This window comes from Peromyscus eremicus, chromosome 14, assembly GCF_949786415.1.
Source record: "Peromyscus eremicus chromosome 14, PerEre_H2_v1, whole genome shotgun sequence".
Classification (NCBI taxonomy): domain Eukaryota; kingdom Metazoa; phylum Chordata; class Mammalia; order Rodentia; family Cricetidae; genus Peromyscus; species Peromyscus eremicus.
In genome coordinates, this window is record NC_081430.1 from 23,701,051 (window position 1) to 23,723,999 (window position 22,949).

Genomic DNA, 22,949 nt, shown 5'->3' on the forward strand with positions numbered 1-22,949 from the left:
TCAAATTGGGACATTAAACTTAAACTGATATTGATGCGACACTTCAAACTGATTTAAACAGCGGGCCGTAGCGGAGGAGGGGGCAGAAGGGAAGAGCTTTGTGTTTAGTTGGGCAGGCTGCTTTTCACCCAGTTCACTTCCCATTCAGTACTCAAAGGTAACCGAGCCCGAGTGATGGCAGTGTATCTCAGACTGTGGGTAGAGTTGACCAGAATGATTAACATAACGCAGAGATGTGGTTACTTAACCGGATTTTTAAAACTTTTTCCCTGTCCCTAAGCGGGATGCTACTTTTTGTCATCTGTACGTGTGTGTGATGTATATGTTTGTGGGTATGTGTGTTCGTGTGTGTGGATGTTCATCTGTGTACGGACAACATGTCTCTGCGTGGGTCACATGTGCATGTTTGAATGCATGTGGAGCCTCGACGTTGACTTTGGTGTTTTTCTCAATGGCTCTCCATCTTACATGTGGAAGCGGCTTCTCTTACGTGAACGCAGGGCTTGCCAGTTCTCGATAATCCAGCCAGCTTGTGCTAGGAATCCCCTTTCTGCCTCCTATGCTGAGAGTGCAGATGGGCGCCCACATCTGCCTGACTTACGTGGGCCCCAGGGATTTGAACTGCGGTCTTCATGTCTCACCCCATGAGCCGTCTCCAGTACCAGATTATTATTTTTAACCAAGCTGACTGGCTGTCTTTGTGCCATGTGGACATGGACTCATTTCTACCTTATCAGAAAGTCTAGAGATCTGTCAGAGCTTCCATTTTTGCCATAGAGAACTGGCCAGGTATTAGATGGGGACTACTTCATAGTCAGCTGCCCTGCGGTACCCACGTCTCCTCTTGCTCTGTAGTAAGCAGACAGGTGGGAACTAGTGTAGTAAGACATACTTCTTTCATGGGAAAGGGAGGGCTATGTGGAGGTGGCCTTGACATCTCTTCAGGAAGGCACTAGGTTCTCAAGGAAGACTCAAAAAGAAAAAAAAAAAAGAAAATCTGCTCAGAGCTGGATGTTGCAACAGCATCCCAAAAATCCAAGTACCGAGAAGGCTGAGACAGGAGGGTCACTGATAGTTTGAAGCCAGTGTAGGCTACAAAGTAAGTCTGGGAACCTGAGACAGACTCAGTCTTTAACAAAAAACAAAAAAAAAAAGTCAGGAAGAAAGGGACAGGGGAGGGAGGGAGGGAAAGAGGGAGGGGTGGGGGATCTTCTCTGACCATGGTATTCTGAGAATCGGGACATATACAGATGATATAAATCTGAGGCATCCAAATGTTCAAATACTCTAATAACCCCCCCTAAACAGGACTCTTGGGAAGAGTAATGCCCATCCCTCTTAGTCACTTGAAATGTGTGACATAAAGGGAAGAACACAGCCTGGGGGTAGAGCTGGGCTCAGTAAGTCTGGATGGAGTGCCTGCCCATTTCTGGTTAGAGGAAGGTAAATAAGACGCTTCCTACTGTTGAGAAGTTCGGCCTGGCAGTAAGCTGGCCATTGTAGACCCTCTAAAGTCAGGGCAGCACAAAAGACTTCATCCTAACGCAACAGCTAATTGCCTATCTAACCTTCTCCAGCCAGAAAAGCAGCCCCTACATGCCTCAGTTTCCGTACCCGTGAAATGAGGGTCTCCGTTACAGGGGATTATCTTCAGGCCAGCTCCGCCTGTCCGTTGCTCCCCAGGAACCTTCTGACTGCCACCTTATTCTCTTGTGATGTTTCCACTCTCATTTGCTGAGGCACGCTTTGGTTTGAAAAGATGGCCTTCACGGATCTCTCTGTATATCAAGTCCTGGCTGCTTGGGTTGAATGGGAAATCCAGCAAAGCCCCTTTCCCAGGGGAAAGGCTGAAGGGAGGGATCCTCATCTACCAGAGTTAGATGTGAGGTGAAGATGTGGAGAAGCAAAATCCTTCCCTTGCTTGAGGGAGGAAGCTGTTTCTCCCTGTAGTACCAGCTTCCTGTGCTTAGGCTGGCCTGCCTGGTACCCATGTGCACGATATCAGGACAGTGTTAACACTCTGCCCCCAGAAGATCAGGCCTGACCAGAGACGTCTGGTCATTTTGTCAATGGCAAGAAGCCTACATCCCTTAGCAATATTGTTTCCCAGCTGATTTGGGGGAAAATCTGCAGAGCAAAGATGGCCTAGTAGCAGGTATAGCGGCACCTCAGAACTCTCCTGTCAGGCCACTCTGCCATTGTCTTCGGCCTCTAACGATCCGATTCTATCATCTATCATCATTCTATCATTCTATCATCACCAATTCATTGAAAACCATTTAAAAAGTCATAAGCTCCAAGTAAATACCTTCAGAAACACTCCGACTAGTTAGCTTTTCATTAATCTACACATACCATATAAAGAGTATTTCAGTGAAAAGCACTGACCTGTCAGATCCAACCCTCCAAAGCGTGATGGGCTTGTTACCTAACTTTGCTAAGTCTGTTAGTGTTGACATGTAGAGGATTGGGATGATATAGTTACTTCATAAGGTATTTGAGGAAATTAAAAGATGGTACATGCAGACTTCTCACTGCGTGTTATAGAATCGGTGTGAGCTGTAAATATCGCCGTGTGTTGATCTGCCCATTGTATAATCTGCTTTTTGTAAAACAATGCAATGTGCCCTTTGAGTTGTTTTCAGAACTCACTAAATCAGAGAGCAGACTTTGGGTGCCCCACAGTCCCTAAGCAGTGTGGGAACGTGTTTAAATTGGGTCAGAAAACATGGAAATCCACATTTCATGCTGACATGTAAATGTATATACATGTATTCCCATATAAAAAAAATTATTTATCTTAACCTGTTCTGTGCTGCTTGGACAGAGTATCGGAGACTAGATATTTCTCACATTGTTGGAGGTGGGAAACTCCAGGGTCAAGGGGCTTGCATCTAGTCAGGGCCTTCATGAGGCGTCACTGCATGGCAGAAGACAGAGGCAAGAGAGCACTGGAGAGAGAAGGCAGGGAAAGGAGGCCAGCCTCATCTCCAGAAGAAGCTGCTCCTGAGACGACTGACCCATGCCAGCAAGGGCAGCATCAGTGAATTCTTCAGGACAACACTCTCTTGCCCTCAGCACCCCAAAGATCCCACCCCCTGTGGTCATGCTGGAAAATAAGTTTCTGTCTCACGATCCTTGCAGGGGGACACATTTAAACCACAGACTCTGAAGACACAGATGGCATTTCCCCCAGTATTCAAGCAGACCCAACTTTATTGCTGGGATTTGCAAGAATGCATAGTTCTACTTTTATGACTTCCTCCCAACGTTCTATATTTATAAAAGTATGTCATTAGTGTCTCCACATACCTTGTTCTAGACATAGGTTCCTGAATTTGCAAAATTGCAGCCTCTGTGAAGATCACTGAGACTTAGACTTTCTTTGCCTGTGCCGACTTCTGCAGCCCATCCTGGTAAAGCTGAATTAACACAAAGCAAAAGCTGTGAGGATGGCAGAGGGGACAAAATGCCTTTGACGACAAGAACTTGAAACAGACCGTTCTTAATTTGATCTGAGTTTGTTGTAGTTGGATCCCAGGGTGGTGTCTGTCATTGGTCAAACCGAACAAGAACTGCAGCCCTTGTCTAGGACAGTTAGACTGGCTTCTGGGGGACAAATGACACTCTTGACGACGTTTATTCTCTCCAGCTTTTGTTAGTCTCTCCTTTTGGTTCCCAGGGGTAGAGTAGAAACTCACTCTATCCCAATGCAAGACGGATTGTGGTGTAGGAGCCCTTACACACTCCCCCATAATACACCAACTCTTCCTATTTTCTTTACCATGGTAGGTGCCCAGTGTGCGGAAACCATCCTTTATTAATTAATAAGTTATTAATATTCATATCAACCAAGTGATGATGTAGAAGCCTTTCCCCTTTTCATTTCATTAGTTTCCATCCTTTAGCAGAGGAGCTTGGAGATTTATTGGCAGCTGCCACTGAATCCCCCCAAAATAAAGGCAATGTCTCATACAATCAGCATGACCTCCCTTTATACATGAATATAGTGCATTTTGGTCAATATGACGAAGGCATAAAGAACTTTCTGAAATAGACAAGATCTTGTGTGTCTTTAGCCCATTCATTCACACAAGGCAATGTAAATGAACTTATGGCTTTTATTACACATGAAAAAATGGTTTCAATTCACTTTGTTGCTTAAGTATCTCTGTGCATATGTATTAACATACTTGTATTTTTTTTTTCTTGCAGTCTCTGGATGGCTTCGTATTTGCACTAAATCAAGAAGGAAAATTTCTATACATTTCCGAAACAGTCTCTATCTACCTAGGCCTCTCACAAGTAAGTTGAACAATTTGGATTCTTGGTGCTGAATGTGAAGGCTCCTTCCGTCCACTGTTTTTCCTTCTCCAAGAGATCATCTGTTTAGCATGCATTATCTAATTTATTCTTTAAGGGCCTCTACCTGACTCTTCTAAGTCAGAGAAGCCTGTCTGTGTTGGGCTTTCAGAATAAACTTGTGCTCGGAAACTTGAGCTCCCCTCTCCACCGTGCGCCCCCCACCCCCAAGGATCATTATTAATTTATTGAGAACAAATGAAGTTTCCTCCGTGGTTGTTTTGAACTTTGAAACCCCAGTGCCCGGTAGGAGAGGGACACACTAATAGTGCTTCCCTTGTGTCCTATTACTGGATGTTTATGGAGTGCCCCGCGCTATCCTGGGAGCTGACACAATGGCAGGAGTCATTTGGAGTCAAGAAATGCTGAAAGACACCATTAAAATGTGTTGCAGGGAGGGTTCCTGCCAGGAAAGAGTACTCTGCCTTGGCAAATCTGCCTGATACTGGAAGACAATTTCATAAAATAAAGCCGCCTTTCATGCTTTGCTATTTAATTGCTCACATGTGTTTGTCAGAGGGTAAAAGAGAGAATGCAGAGGCTTGTAGGGCAAGGGACAGAATCCTTGGTTTTTTTTTTTTCTCTAGAAACACAAACACTTCAGTTCTACCGCATTCCGAGGCTCAGGCTGCGCCTGCAGATTGCCAGCCTATCCTGAAATAGGGTCTTCCATTCAGCTAATGATCCAGATGTTTGTGCCACGAAAGCACCCAACATCTGGGTATCAGTTCTGGTACAGGTGATTGGCTGAGTTTGCCCCTTTTCATGTGGTAACTGGGAAAGGGATACGCAGCCTCTGCAGGAAGGTTTTGTATGTGTGTGACGCTCTGGTGAGCCGGAGAAGCTACCTCTCCCTCAGCTGCCTCGGGGCTAACGATGGAGATAAGCGTCTCTGGTCTTCTCATAGGCAGGTCCCACCCAGACTCAGAGCCTCTGAAGGTTGGCACAGCTCAAAGGACACATCCAGCTTGGCTGGAACCTTCTGGCTGTTAGCGGGTTTACTGGAAGACAGCTAAATCAAGGACGACACTGGGAAATAATAGAGAGATGTGCTGTTTGAGGAGGGCTGGGGAAGGAGCAGAAACCCTGCCAAATTTGATTATTTGCTGTTGAGATTCCAAATGGGGGATGCAATCATCAGCCCTTCCTTGGAGAACGTGTGTGCTCTTGACTGTAGTATGCACAGCAATTTCTTGTGGACTCTCGCAAATCAGGGGATGGGAAGGTGTGCATTCTCTTGTATCTCCCTGAGATCTCTCTTTGTTACAGCCTCTGATAGGTTTTAAGCCTCATCTAACTCCGTCTGGAAATCTCCAGTTCCAAATAGGGTGTACCCCTGTATCGTTAACACCAGGTAGGGCTGGGAACCCACAGTTGTGCTTCCCTGATGCCACACTCATGTTTTCTGTGGAGCATCCAGCAGCGTTGAGTAAGCCAGTAAAGAAGAAGGATGAATAATTAGTTTTAGCAGGTAAATGCTAATTAGGGAACCCCTGAAAAGCATCCATTATATACTAGCTGCGAACACATTTTACAGTCCTGGTTAGTGGTGGAGTCCAAATTCTGTCAAGGCAACTGCATTTTCTGTAATTGAGATGTGTATGTTTGCTTTTCATAACAGATGGCTCTGTATGCGTAGACTGATAGCTAGGAAAATAATAATTGCATTATTCTGGCCAAAAGAATATTAGCTCTTGGGTTTTGGCCATTTCAGGCAGTCCCCCTGCCAGCACAGCATATGCACATATATGGATTGGATTTTCAAGGAAATTGATGCGTCTGGAATAGTGTGGCCATCTGAAATATCATCTGTTCAAGGAAAATTTGGCTTTAACCCTCTGCTGGTTCCCCGTTCTTTCCTCTGCATCTCGGCTACATCACTGAAGACACTTTTTTTTTTCTTTCTTAAAATCGGAAACAAATAATGGTGCTTTCTAAGTCTGCCATGTCAAAATGACCCAGGGTCTGGCACCTGCCCCGAGGCCAGCCACTCCTCTTCCTGTGATGGCAGTGTGAGTGGGCACCAGGAGTCAGCAGGCTGACTTCCGGAGGCAGACCCAAGCTGTGACATGCCGGCCATCTCCTGTGGGTGCTACCATGTGGGCAGCAGCAGGCATGCCCAGGAAGAGGCTCCCAGAGTGATGAATTTTGAAGTGATACGTAACTACATAGATGAGAGTATAAAGGGGAAAAGGGGGGATTTTTGCCCATATCAACTTAGATGGGTTTAGAACAGGAGTCTAAGGAAAATTCTTGGTTGATATTAAAATAACATTGCACATGTTTTAAGTTTATAAACTGCACCAGAGAGACCTCTGCTGAACTCTGGGAAATTTTTCAAAGCAGCTGAGGTTCTGCATTGGAAAAGGATCATCAAGGTCCCTAAGCCATAACCCTTCCCAGATGTCTTTAGTTCCCTCTTGCAGAATTGAGGTGCAGGGTACTCAAGGGTGGCATTCAAAGAAAATATGCTATAAGCATTTGTTCTTCCAGCCCACACACTCCACAGATGCCCACACACCTGTACACAAACATTAGCTGCAACCCTATGTCCGTGGCCAAGGTAGTTAATCTATGAAAGTCTAGACAAGGAGAAAGCATCCTTCCTTTCCATATAGATTTGCTAGAGAGTGTGTGACTCTATCACAAAGACTTCCTCAGGGAAATGGCTGTGGGCATGTGAGCATGGCAGTGTCTGTGAGAACAACATGGTTGCATCTGCATTTCTAATCGCATGATATTCCTGCCTCCTCACCGTGTGGTGGCCTTACAATGGCTTGGGCTTAGAAGAGAATTAGGGGTCTCTTTTTGCACATGAGAAAGGCAAAGAGAGGAACTTCCATGACCACTGTGGGACAGCCTGGGTACAGACAGCAAAGCAGGCTTCCTTCTCGATTATCTAGTATCTGAGCCTTGGGCATGTTGACCACTCTATATGAAGTATTCTTCTAGCTTTGTGATGATGGGACTGACCTGAGCAGTGGGGGTGGGAAGGGGAAGGGGGAGGGAACTGCCACTTGTCCTTGCCAGATAGATAGGTAGTTAGGTACATAGGTAGGTAGGTAGGTAGGTAGATAGATAGATAGATAGATCTAGATATAGATTGATAAATTGATAGATGATAGACAGACAGAGATGATAGATAGATAGACAGACAGACAGACAGACAGATAGATAGATAGATAGATATAGATATAGATATAGATTGATAGATGATAGACAGAAAGAGATGATTGATAGATAGATAGATAGATAGATAGATAGATAGATAGATAGATAGATAGATAGATAGATAGATGATAGATAATGCTTAGCATCCAAGGTGTGGTTTACTTTTGTGAGTGACAGTGACTGCCAGTTACCAGGAACCTCCCCCTGAAGGAGGGGCCCCACCTAGCAATGCTCATTTTGGTTTACATAGAGACTGAGTGCTGTGTGCCTGGCAGTGCATCTGGAGCTGGTAGAGACAGCTCTGCTCCCTGCCATAATGGAATTGGCAGGGCTGAAAATGAAGAAAGAAAACAGAATGGCTTCCCCAATGCTGAATATGTAGCAATGCTGTGGAGCCAACTTCTACGAAGTTGCTTCCAAAACAGAAGGAGCATTCTCACCAAAGAATCCAAAAAAGCCGTCCCATGGTAAACAGAAAGCATTTCTAGTTGATATCAGACTTAAAGCTTGGGGAAATATTTATGTGTCGGCTCTATCTTTTTCCAAAAAAAAAAAAAAAGGTTTAAGATAAATGTATACAATAAAAATAATGGCAAAATAGAATAAGGAAAAAAGATAAATAAAACTGGATAATTCTACAAGAGTAGAAAACCACAAATAGATGCTTCAAAGGCCCCATGGTTTAATAAAGCTTTAGTTTCAACTGTGTGCTTCCTGGCAATCAAAGCAAAAAAGGGAAGTACAGTCAGCCATCAACAATAAGAGAACTGCTTTTCAAGGAACGTGACGTTTTTCTGAGACTGAAATCTGAAAGTAAATGCCACATAGTACTCTCTGTAGGCAGGCATAGAGATTGTGGCAAACCGATTCACTTCCTGTAGAGCTCATATTTACAGCAGAGCTATCCATGGCAAACACAAGCATATGAGGCAGAGGACCTCAGTCTCAGTGGACCAGGAGATAAAAGGGAATTCTCAGCTTCTGGAAACACCTTCTTATAAATAAGGGGGGAGATGCAGATGTCGGCCTGGGCGAGCAGTGTCGTCCCATTAACCAAATCCTGTGTAGCACGAAGTGGGATCTAGAGCCAGCTAGAAATCTGGAAATGGGTGCTTCTTGAGGGTTTGGACATCTCACCCACCAGCTGAAGGCTCTCCTGCAATAGACCCTCTCACTCCCTTTCTCTCCCCATGCTCCACCCTCCTACAAGTCAGTGTCTGGCCATGGCAAGCCAGTCTGGAGGAAGCTCCCAACAGTTACAGATTGGCTGACTGTAAGACAGCTTAGGGGAGAGTGACCATGGGGATAAAACCCGAAGGAGATGCAGGGGAAAACACATCGAGGATTCTTTTTTTAACATATATGCAGATATACGTTTACCCTAAACTCCTTTCCCCATCCTGTCATCCATCTCCGGCTTTTAGATTCCTCTGCGTTTGTTGTATAGAATGGCAAATAAAATTATAGCTACAGCACACAAGTACAAGGTCAGATAAATGACAGAGCTCAGTCTATTTGTGCAGCTATTCTGAAAGGGAACCATGGTGCCAAGTGTGGTTTATTTGAATAATAAAGAAGAATTAGATTCCCCTGATAACTTGGCTGAGGGCCAATAAATCACTGGAGGTTAAAGAGGCAGCAACTGCCATGGTTTTCTCTTGCTTTTCCAAGGCACGAGCCTAGACTCTCCCCATGCTTTGATTCCCGATGCTAATCAAGTTGGGGTTAGTGTGTGGTTAACTCTCTCCTTGGGCTCCCATGCTTCTAAGCTATATAGATGTGTGTGTGTGTGTGTGTGTGTGTGTGTGTGTGTGTGTGTGTGTGATGTAAGCCTTCTTTAGAATTTGTGACTTTTGTCTGGCGTCAGCCCATCCTAGAGTGTGGAATGTAAAGACTGGAAAAGTAGGCCGATTTCAGTCCCGCCAGGGCTCATGAGGGTGGGGGACAGGTGTTTGCAGTTTTACACTTGGTATTCTAAATTCATGCAGTGCCAGGATAACTGGTCCTCCTTAACTAAATGTGTGCAAATACAGCGCTATGTCTTCCTTTTAAGTCTTTCAAGCAGGCATACCCTGTTTTTGCAGCCCCCAGGCCTCACCTCCCAGTACCAGGATGTCTGCCTTCTCCTGTATGAGTCATAAAAAGTTCATCACTTCTGCATGTAACAAAGAAAAATGCCCCTTTGAATGTGGGAGCTCTGAGGGTTTGGAGACTATTGAGCAAATATAAGTATCAAAATAATTCAGAAACAGTACAAGGCACAGTGGCACATTATCAATTTACAGCATTTAAATTGATAAATGCTCGCTGATGACGGCCTACAAGGGCACTTTGAAAAGCAAAGAGCGACCTGGAGAAGAAATTGATTTTTCCCCCCCGAAAATGACTGCATGATGCATCATTTGACCGCATGCTGTCCGAGTGCTTGACAGAGATAATCTCGCCAATCCCACGGGTGACCTTATCGTTCTCACCAGGGTAACTTGGGCTACGTTCTGACTTTGTGTATGTCAAGGTTCCTCCCGGCAGGATCCTTGGGGGGGAAAAAGTTCCTCTGTTCGATCCAGATATTGAACTGCTGGCTCTCCCCTTTCCCTTCCACCCCACCCTCCCAAATAGGCAAGCAACGCCTCTTTATTTCCTCTATAATTCTGAACAGCTGGCAGATCCTGCAGCCAGCCAGGGCGGCACATCTTTGCAGATTCTGTGACTGACTCGTAGCTCCTATAGTTCTTAGGTGATCATGGCAAGGATCTTTTTTATCAGGCGCAGTCCAAAGATTCCCTAATGTTGGGGAACCATCTGAAGTAAAATGGAAGAGGTTAGTGCTTTACAGACAGGGCTTTTTATGCCCTCTCTTCTGTGATTGTGACTCAGAAACATGAACCTGTGTTAATTGGCAATGCTATTCAGTGATTGACGGTGTTGGTCTTATAGCCTTAAAAGTATGTCGCAATGACGTGCAACCCAGATGACATATCCCTGAGAGCCTTTGCCTTTGACTCCCGGGGACAGTCTCTGGGTGGAGACTTTAGTGAGTGTACCACAGTATCACTCATATCTGGAAAGCATTTTCACCCCTGGAAAGAACAGTTAACAATTCCCTAGCCTTCATTTCTCTGTTGACATACATGGACACATGCGTATGTGTGTTTATCAACGATCTTCCTGCCACACAGCTTGTCGCTGATAATTACAATTCCTGATTAGCCACTTCTTGAAAGCATCAAATCCCCTGCCTGGCTTGGCCCCCGAAGCTCCAGTCCCCACTGCCTCTGACACCCTCCGTTCACCATCCTCAACCCCTTTTACCTCCTTCCTTCATCCACAACATTAATTCTGAGTGAACAAGACGTGCTTCCTTGCTTCTGACAAGATTTGCTGCAGTCTCATGCGACAAAAACCCAACACTCATTCCAGATTCAGAAAGTAGGATTTATAACAGCATTTTAATTTAATGTTGGATGTCGAACATATAAAGAGATCACAGTAGTACTAGAGCTGGAAATTGATGCCTTTTTTATTAGTGTCCTCTCAGAAGTGGGGGAGACGCTGTTTGTGCAGTGGAGCACAGAGCAAGCAGCCCAGTCAGATGAATGAGGATATGCTATCTGCAAGGAATCATATTTCAAGCCACTGTCGGCCTCTATTGATGTGCTCAGAGTTGAAAGGTTATGCTAGTAAATGCCATCCGAATTTCCAGCATTAGAAATCGGTAGAATCATCTGCTGCCTGTCACATTGTGCTCAGCCTCCATGTACTGCGTGGGCATGTTTTACTTATTTTAATTCCAAATTAATTTCTTATTACTGGTGTAATTCTCTCTCTCTCTCTCTTCCATACCTTGTCTCCTCAGTCCCCAAATGAGACTGGATTTTTAACAGGTCTTCAAAGGAGGCCAGTGTCAGTTCAAAGAAATTTACTGTGGCACCCTATATGAGAAATATGTTATTTTTATTTATTCCCGAGCAGTAAGGCCAACCCACGGGGCCTCTGGGTACCTTTCTTGTTAGACTGCATCACAGACTCTCAGGACAGCTCAGGATAGGCTCACCATTGTCAAGTATACAAATTGAAGATCTTAGATGTCTTAATTCTGGCACTAAAGTGAGCAAGAGACGAAATGAGACACAGTGTTCTTCTTCATTTTGTGGAAGTGTAAAGTCAGAAATACTTCGTAAGGAGCACACTTGCTTTATTTGGGCAGATGAAATGCTATTTTCCAGTTCATTTTTTGAATTAGAACATGGGACAAAAGTAAGATTCAGGAAATTTAGCCATCATTCTAAGTCCGTAATTTATTCATTTTTAAATAATGAAACGGTGTTTTTCTGAATTAAGCCATGTATTATTCATGCAGGCACAGGCAGTGTAATGTCCCTGGATTTCTAGAAAGCAATGTACATTTCTTTGCCTGGCAAGCACTATTTTCTATATGGTATTAATTTTATGGCTTATTTTATTATGCAAAGTTGGAAAGTAAAGATAATTTCTGTCCATAATGTGGTGCTTATGTAGACAATATATGCAAAATAATACCCTCCACCTGAGCCAGCTTCCTTCCTCGGTTAGCCTGGGCCCTGGGAGAGCCATGAGTGAATGCAAACTGTTCAGAGGAGGAATGGGGAATAACTTGACCTGCAGAGAAGGAGGTCAAAAAATCGCTAAATTCACGCAAAAACCATATTTCATTTCTAGATACACACGTTCAATCCATCTTAGCGTTTAGGACTAACATGAGAAGTCATGGACAGGGGTAGCATGGCAGCAATTTCAGCTGAAAAATAATAAGAAATTGACTTCAGGTTTTTGCATAAATTCTAGAACTACACTGATGACCTGAGAATTGATGTTGATTTTAAACACCAGGTGTCCCATGGCTCTCTGGTTTTTCTTACCCTTGTTCCCTCATTTGGAAAAGTCTCATTTCCCCCCAAACCATCACTTTTAAAAAGAAAGGTGTCAGCCAGTTCAATTATTTCAGCTGTTTTGATGTATATGTGTATTCACAAACAGTTATGTATTAATGAGAGGACATGATTGCCTATATCCTGCTTGGGTTATGTACCCACTGTGGGGTATTTTTTTTTTGTCTACAGATATAAATAATTTCCAATTCACTGAACAGCAAACCTGATTTTCCTTTGGGGTCTCTTTCTCCTCCCAGGCTCCTGGAAGTACAGATTTACCACATTCAATAACAAGACGAAAACTTCCTCCAATGCTGTTAATTTTTAATGTGCTGGCAAATTAAATCTATCGCTTTCAATAACCACAGAAACTTTTTGAGAGCAGGAGAATGTATGCAGAGAGAAGTTTTCCCTGGGAAGGAAAGAGGTGGTCTGAGATGTTTTTCAGGGCTGCTGAAGGCCTTGCCATAGTTAACAGGGTACATCAGTGGGCCCCAGGGTGTGCTATGATAAGTCTCGGAAGTATATGGCCAGAGCATTTGGCTATTGGGTAAAGAACCATCAATTATGTTTAGGTTGGGGTTTTGTTTGTTTGTTTGTTTCGTTTTGTTTTTGTCTAAGTTTGGGCAGAAGCAAACTTTTTATTAAGAATCCCTGCCCCCTTTGACTTTCTCGACCAGGAGAAGCATTGTTCTGGAAAACAGGTGGTTTCTTTCAGCCCTGCTTTGCCACGCAAGCAGTGGACACTGGCCACCAGTTGGGAGGGGGCTGAAGCTTTAAGGGGCAGACAGAGATGGTGGCACAAATCTCTGATTTTATTATTCAGCCATCTTGACTTCCAGTTGTCTGGTCCCACTGTAATGCTAGCAGATTAACCTTTCTAATTATTAAACTTGGTATTTATTAGGAGCTAAAAACATCTTCACGTGATGTGCTTGGTCCTCCATAGAGTAGATACAGAGAAATGCTTCTAGAAAATACCAGCCCCGGGATGATTCTTTGCCGGGAAGTGTGAGGTTTGCTTTGAATGAAGAACAGTAGACCTGTTGGAACTGTCAAATGACCCTAAAGATGAATGGTTGGCACTACAGAGGGTTTCTGTAAGTGCTGGGCTCCTTTCTTCTTGCTTTTGACCACACTGAGAACCACTCACCCGATGATCTCAGTATGTGAAGGTGCAAAAGAGAGACATGGGAATGAGGTATTCAGAGGCATTGCATGCTGAGATCACTCAGGGATGACATGGAAAATGAGGTACTCTGTTGATAAGACTCAACCCTCCCTGTGAGCCTCGGCACCTCCGTAGGCGAGGCTGCCAAGTGCCACGAGAATGTCCTTTGCCGCTTACTGAAGTCTATGCCCTGCTGAGGCCGGATGATACAAGTTCAAGAAAAACAGGGTGAACAGGCACTAAAACCATGGACTTCCATTTCTTCACTTGCAATTATGGGTATGTAAGGTCCAAGAAAGGACCACGCCGTTGCTTCTCTGCATTTCAGAACCTTTTCAATTCCAAGTAAGTCAGGCAATTACCAAGAATCATCCGGCTCTTTAGTAAAAGCATGGGCTTGCCGCCTTGGGTGTGGTGTACATTGAAATTACAGGAGTTGAACTGAAGATATTTCGTAAATGTCACAACGACTCTGTGACACTGGGTGATATGTTTATCCATTCATTATCCCAGAGAACACCTGGGGCGGCGCTCAGGAAATCAGATAGTGCCTTTTAAAATAATTATAAAAGAAGCCTGGATGAGCAAGCAGACAATCCTGAAGTGCGATGTTACTAATTTTGAACTGTTTGGGGGCATCCGCTTCCAAGTCACAACAGTGTAATAACTGACTACAACTGTCAGCGGGGCTGAGGAGACGGAGTGCCAAGTCTGACTATTTCTAAAAAGCAAATGTTTCCTGGAGATGCGATCCAAGCATTCATTTTCTGTTTATAAAATTAAGACACTCTGTCGGTGGCATTTCCTATTGTCAGTTTCTGGCTGGGTTCTTTTGTGTGTGTTAGACATGTAGTCAGTGGGGAAGCAAGAAAATGAGCCTGGATTGGGATCTAGAAAATCCACCTTGGTCTTGCGGGGCCCCTAACAGGCTCCTAACCTCGAGCAGCCCACACTGCGGTTTTTAAAGTTCCATGGGCTCCTTCTTTAGGATCTGCTCCCTTCGAAGTGGGTGTGTGCCGTCCGCCTCCCCTACCCCCCCTAGGGACTGGGGTAGTGTCAGGAGAGGGAGCCTGGAAGAAGTAGGCTACTTTATTTTTAACCTTCAAAGGAATTTAGTTGAGCAGATGCTACCCTGAACCAGTCAGAGTAGAAAAGAAATGATATGGCTTTTAAAGGGCACATCTCGCATATCTGCTGGGGTAAAGTAATTCTGGCAGTGCTTCAAAGGATATAACTTTGGATGGCAAAGTAGGTAGGCTATGCAGTGAGATCACATATGGCAGGCTGTCAAAGTCTCCTACACTTCCCGTACATTTATGTAAGTACAAATGGAGGTTCTTAGATGGAGTCCCCGGCAATTTCCTGCTAAGACCGCTTTCAGATTATCTGATATTATTTGACTAAATTATCTCTGTAGAAGCCGAGGACAACTTTTATGATCAAATATTTTGAAATTAGTTTTCCTCGTTGGCAGATTATCTGAAATATGAATTGCTCTCGTTTGAGCACTCGAAATTGAAAGGCTTTTGGTACTAGCAATTATACAAAAAACAAGGGTACTGGAGTGCTGTATATCACGCTGAAGGGGATATGTTTATAGGTCAGTGATGTCGATAACTGGAGTTCTTACAGATTCCTCGTCGCTACCTTTCCTTCCCAGCTAATGCAAAGGATGGGCTGACGTTCTTTCTAACGAGGGTATTTCATTTCGAGGATTCATCCTGATTTTACTGACTCCAGGCATTTAAACGTAGTCAATTCATATTTATTACATTTCCCAAACCCTTCATAGGGTGTCTGAGGATGTGGGAAATGGGAAATACATTAAAAACTCATAAAAGTCTAAACAATTCTGAGGTGCCGCTCTGTGCTCGTTGACTTACCCCTTCCTGCAGCTTTCTCAGGGATATTTTCTTTTCACTCTGTGGTCTTCTGTTCATGAGTATGGCTTCACAATTAATAATAATTATTAAGCATTTGTTATGTGCATAGACTGTTCAAAGTATCTTCATGGGGGGGTTATAATGCTAAATATTGTTGGGTACAATTGTTGTCCCCATTTTATAGATGAGAAAACTGAGACACAGAGATTAAATAGCTTACACAAGTTCATACAACCAAAAAATAACAGAACCATCCTTGGAGCTGACCCCACCATCAGCCATTGTTACCAGTGGCTTCTGGGCAGTTTTAAGTAGTTAGCTTACAGTTTTAATTCATTCAAGTTATATGGGTTAAAAGAACCTGAGACTTGGAGCAATTAAGCTTCCAGCTTAGAGTCATAAAACAGAGAGTCTCGCTGTGCCACCATGCTGTGAAGTCTTAGGAAAGTTCCACAGATGTATCTGAAAATCCCGATACTCGCTGATTTTAGAAATATGCCACGATTCAATGCTGGGCTCAGTAATCTATACGGGTGTGAACCCAGGTGTCCGTGATAGGTACTGTGGACATAGCAGCTAATAGACAGTGGCCTTCACATGGGCCTCAAATGATTCAATGAGTCTTGTGTGTTGCCGCAGACTCATAGAAACAGTGAATGTAGGTGGCTGACTCTGCCTGGAGACATTTGATCTGCCATTTCAGCGAATGTAGGTGGCTGACATTTCAGGGCAGGCCTTTCTGGCCATTTTCCATGTGGAAGGGAGGGAGCTGGCATTCCAGGCAAAGGCAAAGCACATTTGCAGAGTTATTTCGCATGGCGAGTGAGAAGTCTGGAAAGTGAAGGACTGGGACACACTGGAAAGGACATCAGTGAGCTAGGAAGGTGGACTTTGTCCCTCAGGACCTGGGGAGCCATAAAACGTTTCAAAAGGGAATGTACAGTATTAAATCCATGCTTTAGGAAAAATAAATTTGGTCAAAAATTAAAATAGACGGTAGAGAGCATCTTCCAGTTAAGACTGAAAAATAGAAAAATGGTTACAATGGGATGTGTCCCTGGAAATTGGGGGGGGGGGGTGACGATTTCAAAGACCGTTTGTAGGGGAGGCTGAAATCTTGGTGGCTGGTTCAGTGGAACTCCAAGAGGGGAGTGCTTTACAGCTTAGTTTGGTTACAGAGTGTGGCCTGTGAGAAGCCTGGGTAACATTTGTTGAGAGAAAGAACTTTAGAGCTGGAGAGAAGTTTGAGTTCACCGCTCCAGGTGGGAAAGTGATTGGCAATTACACGGGACCTGTAGCCACAGGAAGTAGAGATTCTCAAGAGGAACTTGCAGTTCAAGAAGAGAGAGAGTTGGGGCTGGTGAGATGGATCAGTGGAGAAGAACGTTTGCTGCTCTTGCAGAGGACCAGAGTTCAGTTCCCAGCACCCATGTCAGGCAGTTCTTCTTCTCCCGTAACTCTAGCTCCAGGGCAGCTGACACCCTCTTCCAGCCTCTGTAGGCACCAAAACACACATATACACTTTTTAAAAATATTTTTAAAGTCGGAGGGGAGGGGATGCTGAGAAGGTAGCCCTAAGAAATTCTCATTTACTCATAGGCAGAGGGAGGGCAGCAATACAGATGATCGGAAGGTGAGACCATATTTATAGAGTACCTTCCCCAAGAAGCATAAGAAGTTGTCATTGGGCTGGGCGGTGGTGGTGCACGCCTTTAATCCCAGCACTCAAGAGGCAGAGGCAGGCAGATCTCTGTGAGTTCAAGGTCAGCCTGGGCTACAGAGTGAGTTCCAGGACAGGCTCCAAAGCTACACAGAGAAACCCTGTCTCGAAAAAACAAAAACAAAAAAAAAAGAAGTTGTCATTGGGAAAGTCAAACAAAAAGACTTACAGACAGGATGGAATTTAGTGTCTGAACTGGAATAGAAAAAAAGAAAAAAGTCATTCCATCCTCCAGTGAGAAGATGGCCAGTGTTCTGGATCACTGGGGAAGGCTGACCCCTAAGGCCATGGGTTAAAGGTCAGGAGGCACAAGCATATTCAGGTTGTGTCGTCACACTGCCAAAGTTTGATGGTAAAGAAAGGGGTAAGGTAGCATGGAGGAAGGGAGCCAGGTGTGGGTTGAGCATTGTCTGGAGAGAGAGAAAAGGCTGATAGATAACATGTTTAAGTTGAGGCGACTTCAACACTAGGTTGTAATGCTGGAACAGAGAAAAGTTCATTAAAGACTTGAGAGAAGGTCCATTGGAGCATGGCTTTGAAGGGGGGGCAGCATGGGAAGGGAGAGGGCATGCTACCACGACGTAAGTGAGGCAGGCTCTTGCCTCTCTGGTACAGCAAAGCTGAGGAATGGATTGTAGAGATGGGAATGGGGAAGGGGAGGTGATCCAGAAAGGAATTGACTCTAGCCCTTGCCAGTGGGACAATAACAAAACTTTGGCCAAGACTGGCCAGCCTCAGTCTAGTCATGCAGGATTGCAACCATGATGGCAAACACATGGGAAGGTCGGAGCAGAAAAGGCCAGCCATCGATGGCAGGACGATGCAGTCCCCTTTCTGCCAAAACTGTATGGTATGGGAAACTTGGGTGGCAATCATGGATTCCACTATAGACAACCCCTTTAGTGCAATCAATGCATTGCTGTCATCTAATGTCACTCATTGGTCACCCTGACGCATCTGCTGCCTAGGTCCTCTGCATTTTAACTGATGTGCAAGGCCACCAACCTAGGCAAAAATCACAGATTGTGTTCATTAGTTCCTACCCCATTAAGTACTGAAAAATCTTCACTGAAAGGAAGAAAAGGGAGAATTTTAAAAAAAAAAATAGTTTTAACTTTGAACTTCCGTGTGTACATGCTCTTTTGGTTTTCTCATCTCTTAGCCCAGTGGCATGAGTAATTTTACCAGGTCTCTCTGGATTTGTAGGCTCTCCAACTGCCCTCAGTGTTTCTAGGTACATCAAGGCATTGATGTAGTGTGACCATGGTGCATTGACTCAGACCACAAGAAAAGCCTAGTCCTTCAGGAAGCTCTCAGTGAAGGAGGGAGCTTACATCATCATTTGGAATTTATTTTATGGTAAAGTTTTAAAATCACCTTCAGGGGTTGAGGATTCATTTCTACATCTTACCTTTAGCTGCCAGTGATAAGATAGAAAAAGCTCTTTAATAATTCTAACTGTACTCCACCTGCCTTCGTGATGATTTGGTTCATGTCAAAATAGATGATATTAAACTCTGAGAATGTATCTCGGCACTGGTGTTTGTCGCTCGGAGAAGAAGAAATGGAACAGGAGAGAAGATGGAGAGGAAGGAAGAGGAAGCCCGTAAAGAATAACTGTCCCTTTGAGTTCCCCTCCCCCGCCCCCCACGGCCCTCCCTGTCCCTTGCGCTGCCTAGTACAAACCTGTGGCCAGCTCCCATTCTCCAGATATTTAAATGGAATGTGTAAAGTAAGCCATGATCTATGCCTGCTTGCAAAAGTGGGCCTATTAAACGAAACAAATGCCGTGTGTGTCTGTCTCCAGCTGAGGCTGTAATGTGTGGGCTAGTGTGGTGCCAGCTTCGCTCTGTATTCAGCATCATAAACCACACAGTTTATGGTGCCGTATGAATTTGTGGGGCTGATTGTTTTATTATATTCAAGTGTAAATTTTTCATCTCCTTCGGTTCCACCACCATTCTCAGAGAATACAGGTTTTGTGCTGATACGATGTTTCCTAGCTCTGGGCATGGCCTACCCCTACTCCTGACTGTAATTTACTTTTTGGTGTCTGTCGCCTTAAGCCTGCCTTCTGACTAGCTTGTTGAATGATGTGCTAATCCATTATATTTTTCAGACAAGTGTATCGACCAGTATAAACAGACTGGAGGGCACAAACCTAAATGAAAGCTATACTTCCCTGAATCATTTAAAAAGCTGGGGCTTGGTGGCAGTGTGAAATAACCCGACTCTCCACATTAAGTAAAGGAGAGGAGGTCTCAATAAATAAAACAAAACATTGAGATATCCCTGCCTGTGGGCACGAGGCCCCAGCTTCACATCCGCACACGGACTCACCTCTCTTGTTTGAACATGATCAGAAGAGCCCACTTTAACAGTGTTCTCTTCTGATGCACATCTGGAGTGACCCCCTGCACTCAGCATCTCCTGCCACTTGCGAGGCATTCTGACTGGATCCTGGGTGTGTTTCGCTCGAAGTCGCGGACATTACTGTGGCATGTTTATACAAATAAAGAGCAGAAGTCAGGCACTTGAGGAATCGCAACAAGAGAAGTAATTAGCCGTGGACTGTTGCCCTCCAAGTCCCTCTCTTTGGAAGAGCTATGGGGAGAGATGCGTGAATGGGTTGAGAGAAGGAGGTTTCAAATGGGTCTCTCTTTCTAGAATGTGTCCCTGGAACCCAAACTATACCCTTTGCAAGACCAAAGCCATGAGGTAGAAGAATTGTTTCTCTCAGGCTAGGAAGTAGCTCCATCAGTAAAGAGCTTGTCATGAAGAGGACCTGAGTTCAACTCCCAGCATTAATGTAAAAAGCCAGGCACAGTAGCATGATTTTAGCAACACCCCCCTACTTTGCCCCCCCCCCACACACACACATGATTGACCTGTGTCACTGAGGAAAGCTACCGAGCTATTGGGACTTTGGTTTGGTCCATCCAGTGTAAGTACCAGAGAGCTGGTACCAAGCTGTGTGGTGGAAATAGCAAAGCCGTTCCCTGATGAGAAACAGGGCTCACTTTCTTCCCAGAGGGCTTTGATTCATGTTGCTTTTATGCCCAGATGTACTAAGGATTACCTGTAGCTCCTTAGATTACTAATATTAGAAAAGAAAAAAACATTCTTTCAATATTGCCTCACTGCTTCCTGGGGTTTTGAGCCTAAGTGTATGGTTCACTGTTTCCTTAATAGTGAGGTACAGCCCATAGGATGTGCCTCAGACTACATCCCTGGAGCTCTCACTGGGTGATGGCAGAGATCTCAGTTTGGGGGCTCCGCTGTCATGGCATGGTGAACCCTCCCTGCCTGACCAACACTACCTTCCTGATCCCCATCCCTTTCAGGATAAAGGAAATTAAAACTTTATCGAATGAGAGTGATTGGGGAGAGCCTGAGCAATAGTAACCGCTTAAAATTCAGAACCTGGGGGGCTGGAGTGATGGCTCAGTGGTTAAGAGCACCAACTGCTCTACCAGAGGACCGGGGTTCAACTCCCAGCACCCACATGGCAGCTAACAACTGTCTGTAACTCTAAAATCTGACACCCTCACACACACATACACGCATACACCAATGCACATAAAAAATAAAGATAATAAATTGTTTAAAAAAAATTCAGAACCTGTAGATACACTGACCCATAGAAGGAGAAATGGCTCATGAATCCTTTGTTCCAAGGGCAAATAAAAGAACTTACTAGAGTTTGCATCTGGGAGCCCCCATCCCCAAACCCCTCCTTGTGTTAAAGAACCAACTCTTATTTTGAGGCTCTTGGTAAGAAGTTTTTAGAAGTGAGGCTTCATGGGAGACTAGGTTATTGGGGGCATGTCCTGGAAGGTGACTTGGGGGGCACCAGCCCCTTGCTCACTCTTTCGTTCTCAGCCACTGTGAGTGTGAGCACCTTGCCATGATTCACTGCATCACTGAGCTGATCTGCTTTCTCTTGTTGCCACAAACTACCCTGAGCCATCAACTTAAAAAGGGCTCTGAAAGCTTTGGCCCAAGGTCAGCCAATGGCATCGCTCCTGGGCCTGCAGGAAGGCTCCATCATGGCAAGGTGCTCACACTTCATGGTGTTCAAAGTTCACACCTGTCAGGCTATTCTTCCTGGTTGTTTCTTTCTAAAGTGAATGATTGCCGGCAGTTCTCTCTGGAATTCTGAGAGTTGTGAACTAACTTCTCCTTCTCACTCCATAAGTCAGATGAACTCTTGATAGCCATCTTTTGCCCACTCAGGGAAATGACCAGTGGAGCTAGTGATCTGTCGTACATTTGCAAAAGCGTCCACAGAGGCCAGATTTACTGGCACTCAATGTACATTTGTTGCTTCAGTGTCCTTCAACAGTCATAGAGTATTTTACTCAAATGACTAGTTGAAATTGTTACTTTTCCTGTCATCATGACCATAAATACCCGGCAGAAGCAACTTAAAGCGGGAAAGATTTCTCTGGGCTCCTGGTTGCTGGGGATGCCAATAAATAGTGGTGAGGAAGCTTGGCACCAATAACAGCTCAGTCTGTGTTGGCAGGAACTCAGGGCAGCTGGTCCCATCATGGTGGCCAACAAGGATGCCAAGAGCTAGACCCGAAACAAAGGTACTATAACCTTCAAGCCCCACTCTCAGTGACCCCTAGTAGCTAGCTAGAGATGATATGTACCAAAAATTCCACACCCACCAAAATGTCCTAACCAACCAGAGCCAAATATTCAAGCCCGTGAGCCTGGTGGAGACATTTACATTCAAAACACAGTACTCTGGCCATTATCTTCTTAGATTCATGGCTACCTCATAATACAAAATACATTTAGTGCAGCTCAGGGGTCCTTATAGTTGTTTGGGATTTGGGGGTTGTTTGGTTGGTTTATTAGGTTTGGTTTTGTTTTTGTTTTATATGGTAACTTCCATGTTTTGTTGTTGTCTTGGTTGTTATTTGGTGTTTTTGAGGGGTAGTGGTCTTGCTCTGCCGATCTAGAACTCACTCTCTAGCTCAGGCTGGCCAGAAATTCAGGTCTTGCCTCCTGCTTCAGCCACCCAAGTGCTGGGATTGCAGGCACAAGTGAGCATGCCCAACTCCCAGGCATTTTACAGTCCTATCACTGTCCAAAAAGGGGAAAGTCTCTTCTGAAGGAAAGGCCATACCATAGCTGTGAGGCCCTCTTAAACTAAAAGTTCCATCCTTCTATGATGCAGTGGCACAAAGTAAAAGCTCCCATTTCAAAGGTAAGGAATGGGAGAGCAATAAAGGAAGATTGAACTCAAGTAAGACCAAATACCAGCAGAGCAAACAGGAAGTCCTGTAGCTCCATATCCAGGGTCTCAAGCATGTGGTAGCATCATCTGAGCTTCAAGGATCCCATGATCCTGTTGCCTACACGGGCATATATGGTGTCCGTCTTGGGCCAGCACCTCTCCATGCCCACAGCTTTTCTTGGTGGATATTCTAGTTTCTCCATCGAAACTTAATTTCACATTCAGCTTTCTTGGGTGCTTCATGCAGAATCTAACTCTTCTACACTTTGCCTAGCTCGTGGGATTTTTTTCTAGAGCCTTTGTGAAGTCCCCATGACCCAGTAATCTTTGCATTCTTCATGCCTGTGAGACTGGCACCGTATGGATGATAACAAGTTCTAAAAGAGGCTCAAAATAGAGCTAAACACCCAACCATGGTCACTGTGATCTTCAGGTGCCTGCATGGCTGAACCTGGGGAAAACACTTCCCTAGGTACCTCTG

At 44.6% G+C, this 22,949-nt stretch overlaps 1 protein-coding gene across 6 annotated transcripts in view; it reads left to right on the top strand.

Annotated features, from left to right (window-relative positions):
• The window catches only part of Npas3 (neuronal PAS domain protein 3), an 839,001-nt gene that overhangs the window by 594,251 nt on the left and 221,801 nt on the right, over positions 1-22,949 (top strand). For all 6 annotated transcript variants that reach the window (XM_059279250.1, XM_059279248.1, XM_059279251.1 and 3 more), the window contains one exon: positions 4,216-4,305. In XM_059279250.1, coding sequence (XP_059135233.1) covers positions 4,216-4,305 — 90 coding nt within the window. The remainder of the gene's footprint in view (positions 1-4,215; positions 4,306-22,949) is intronic.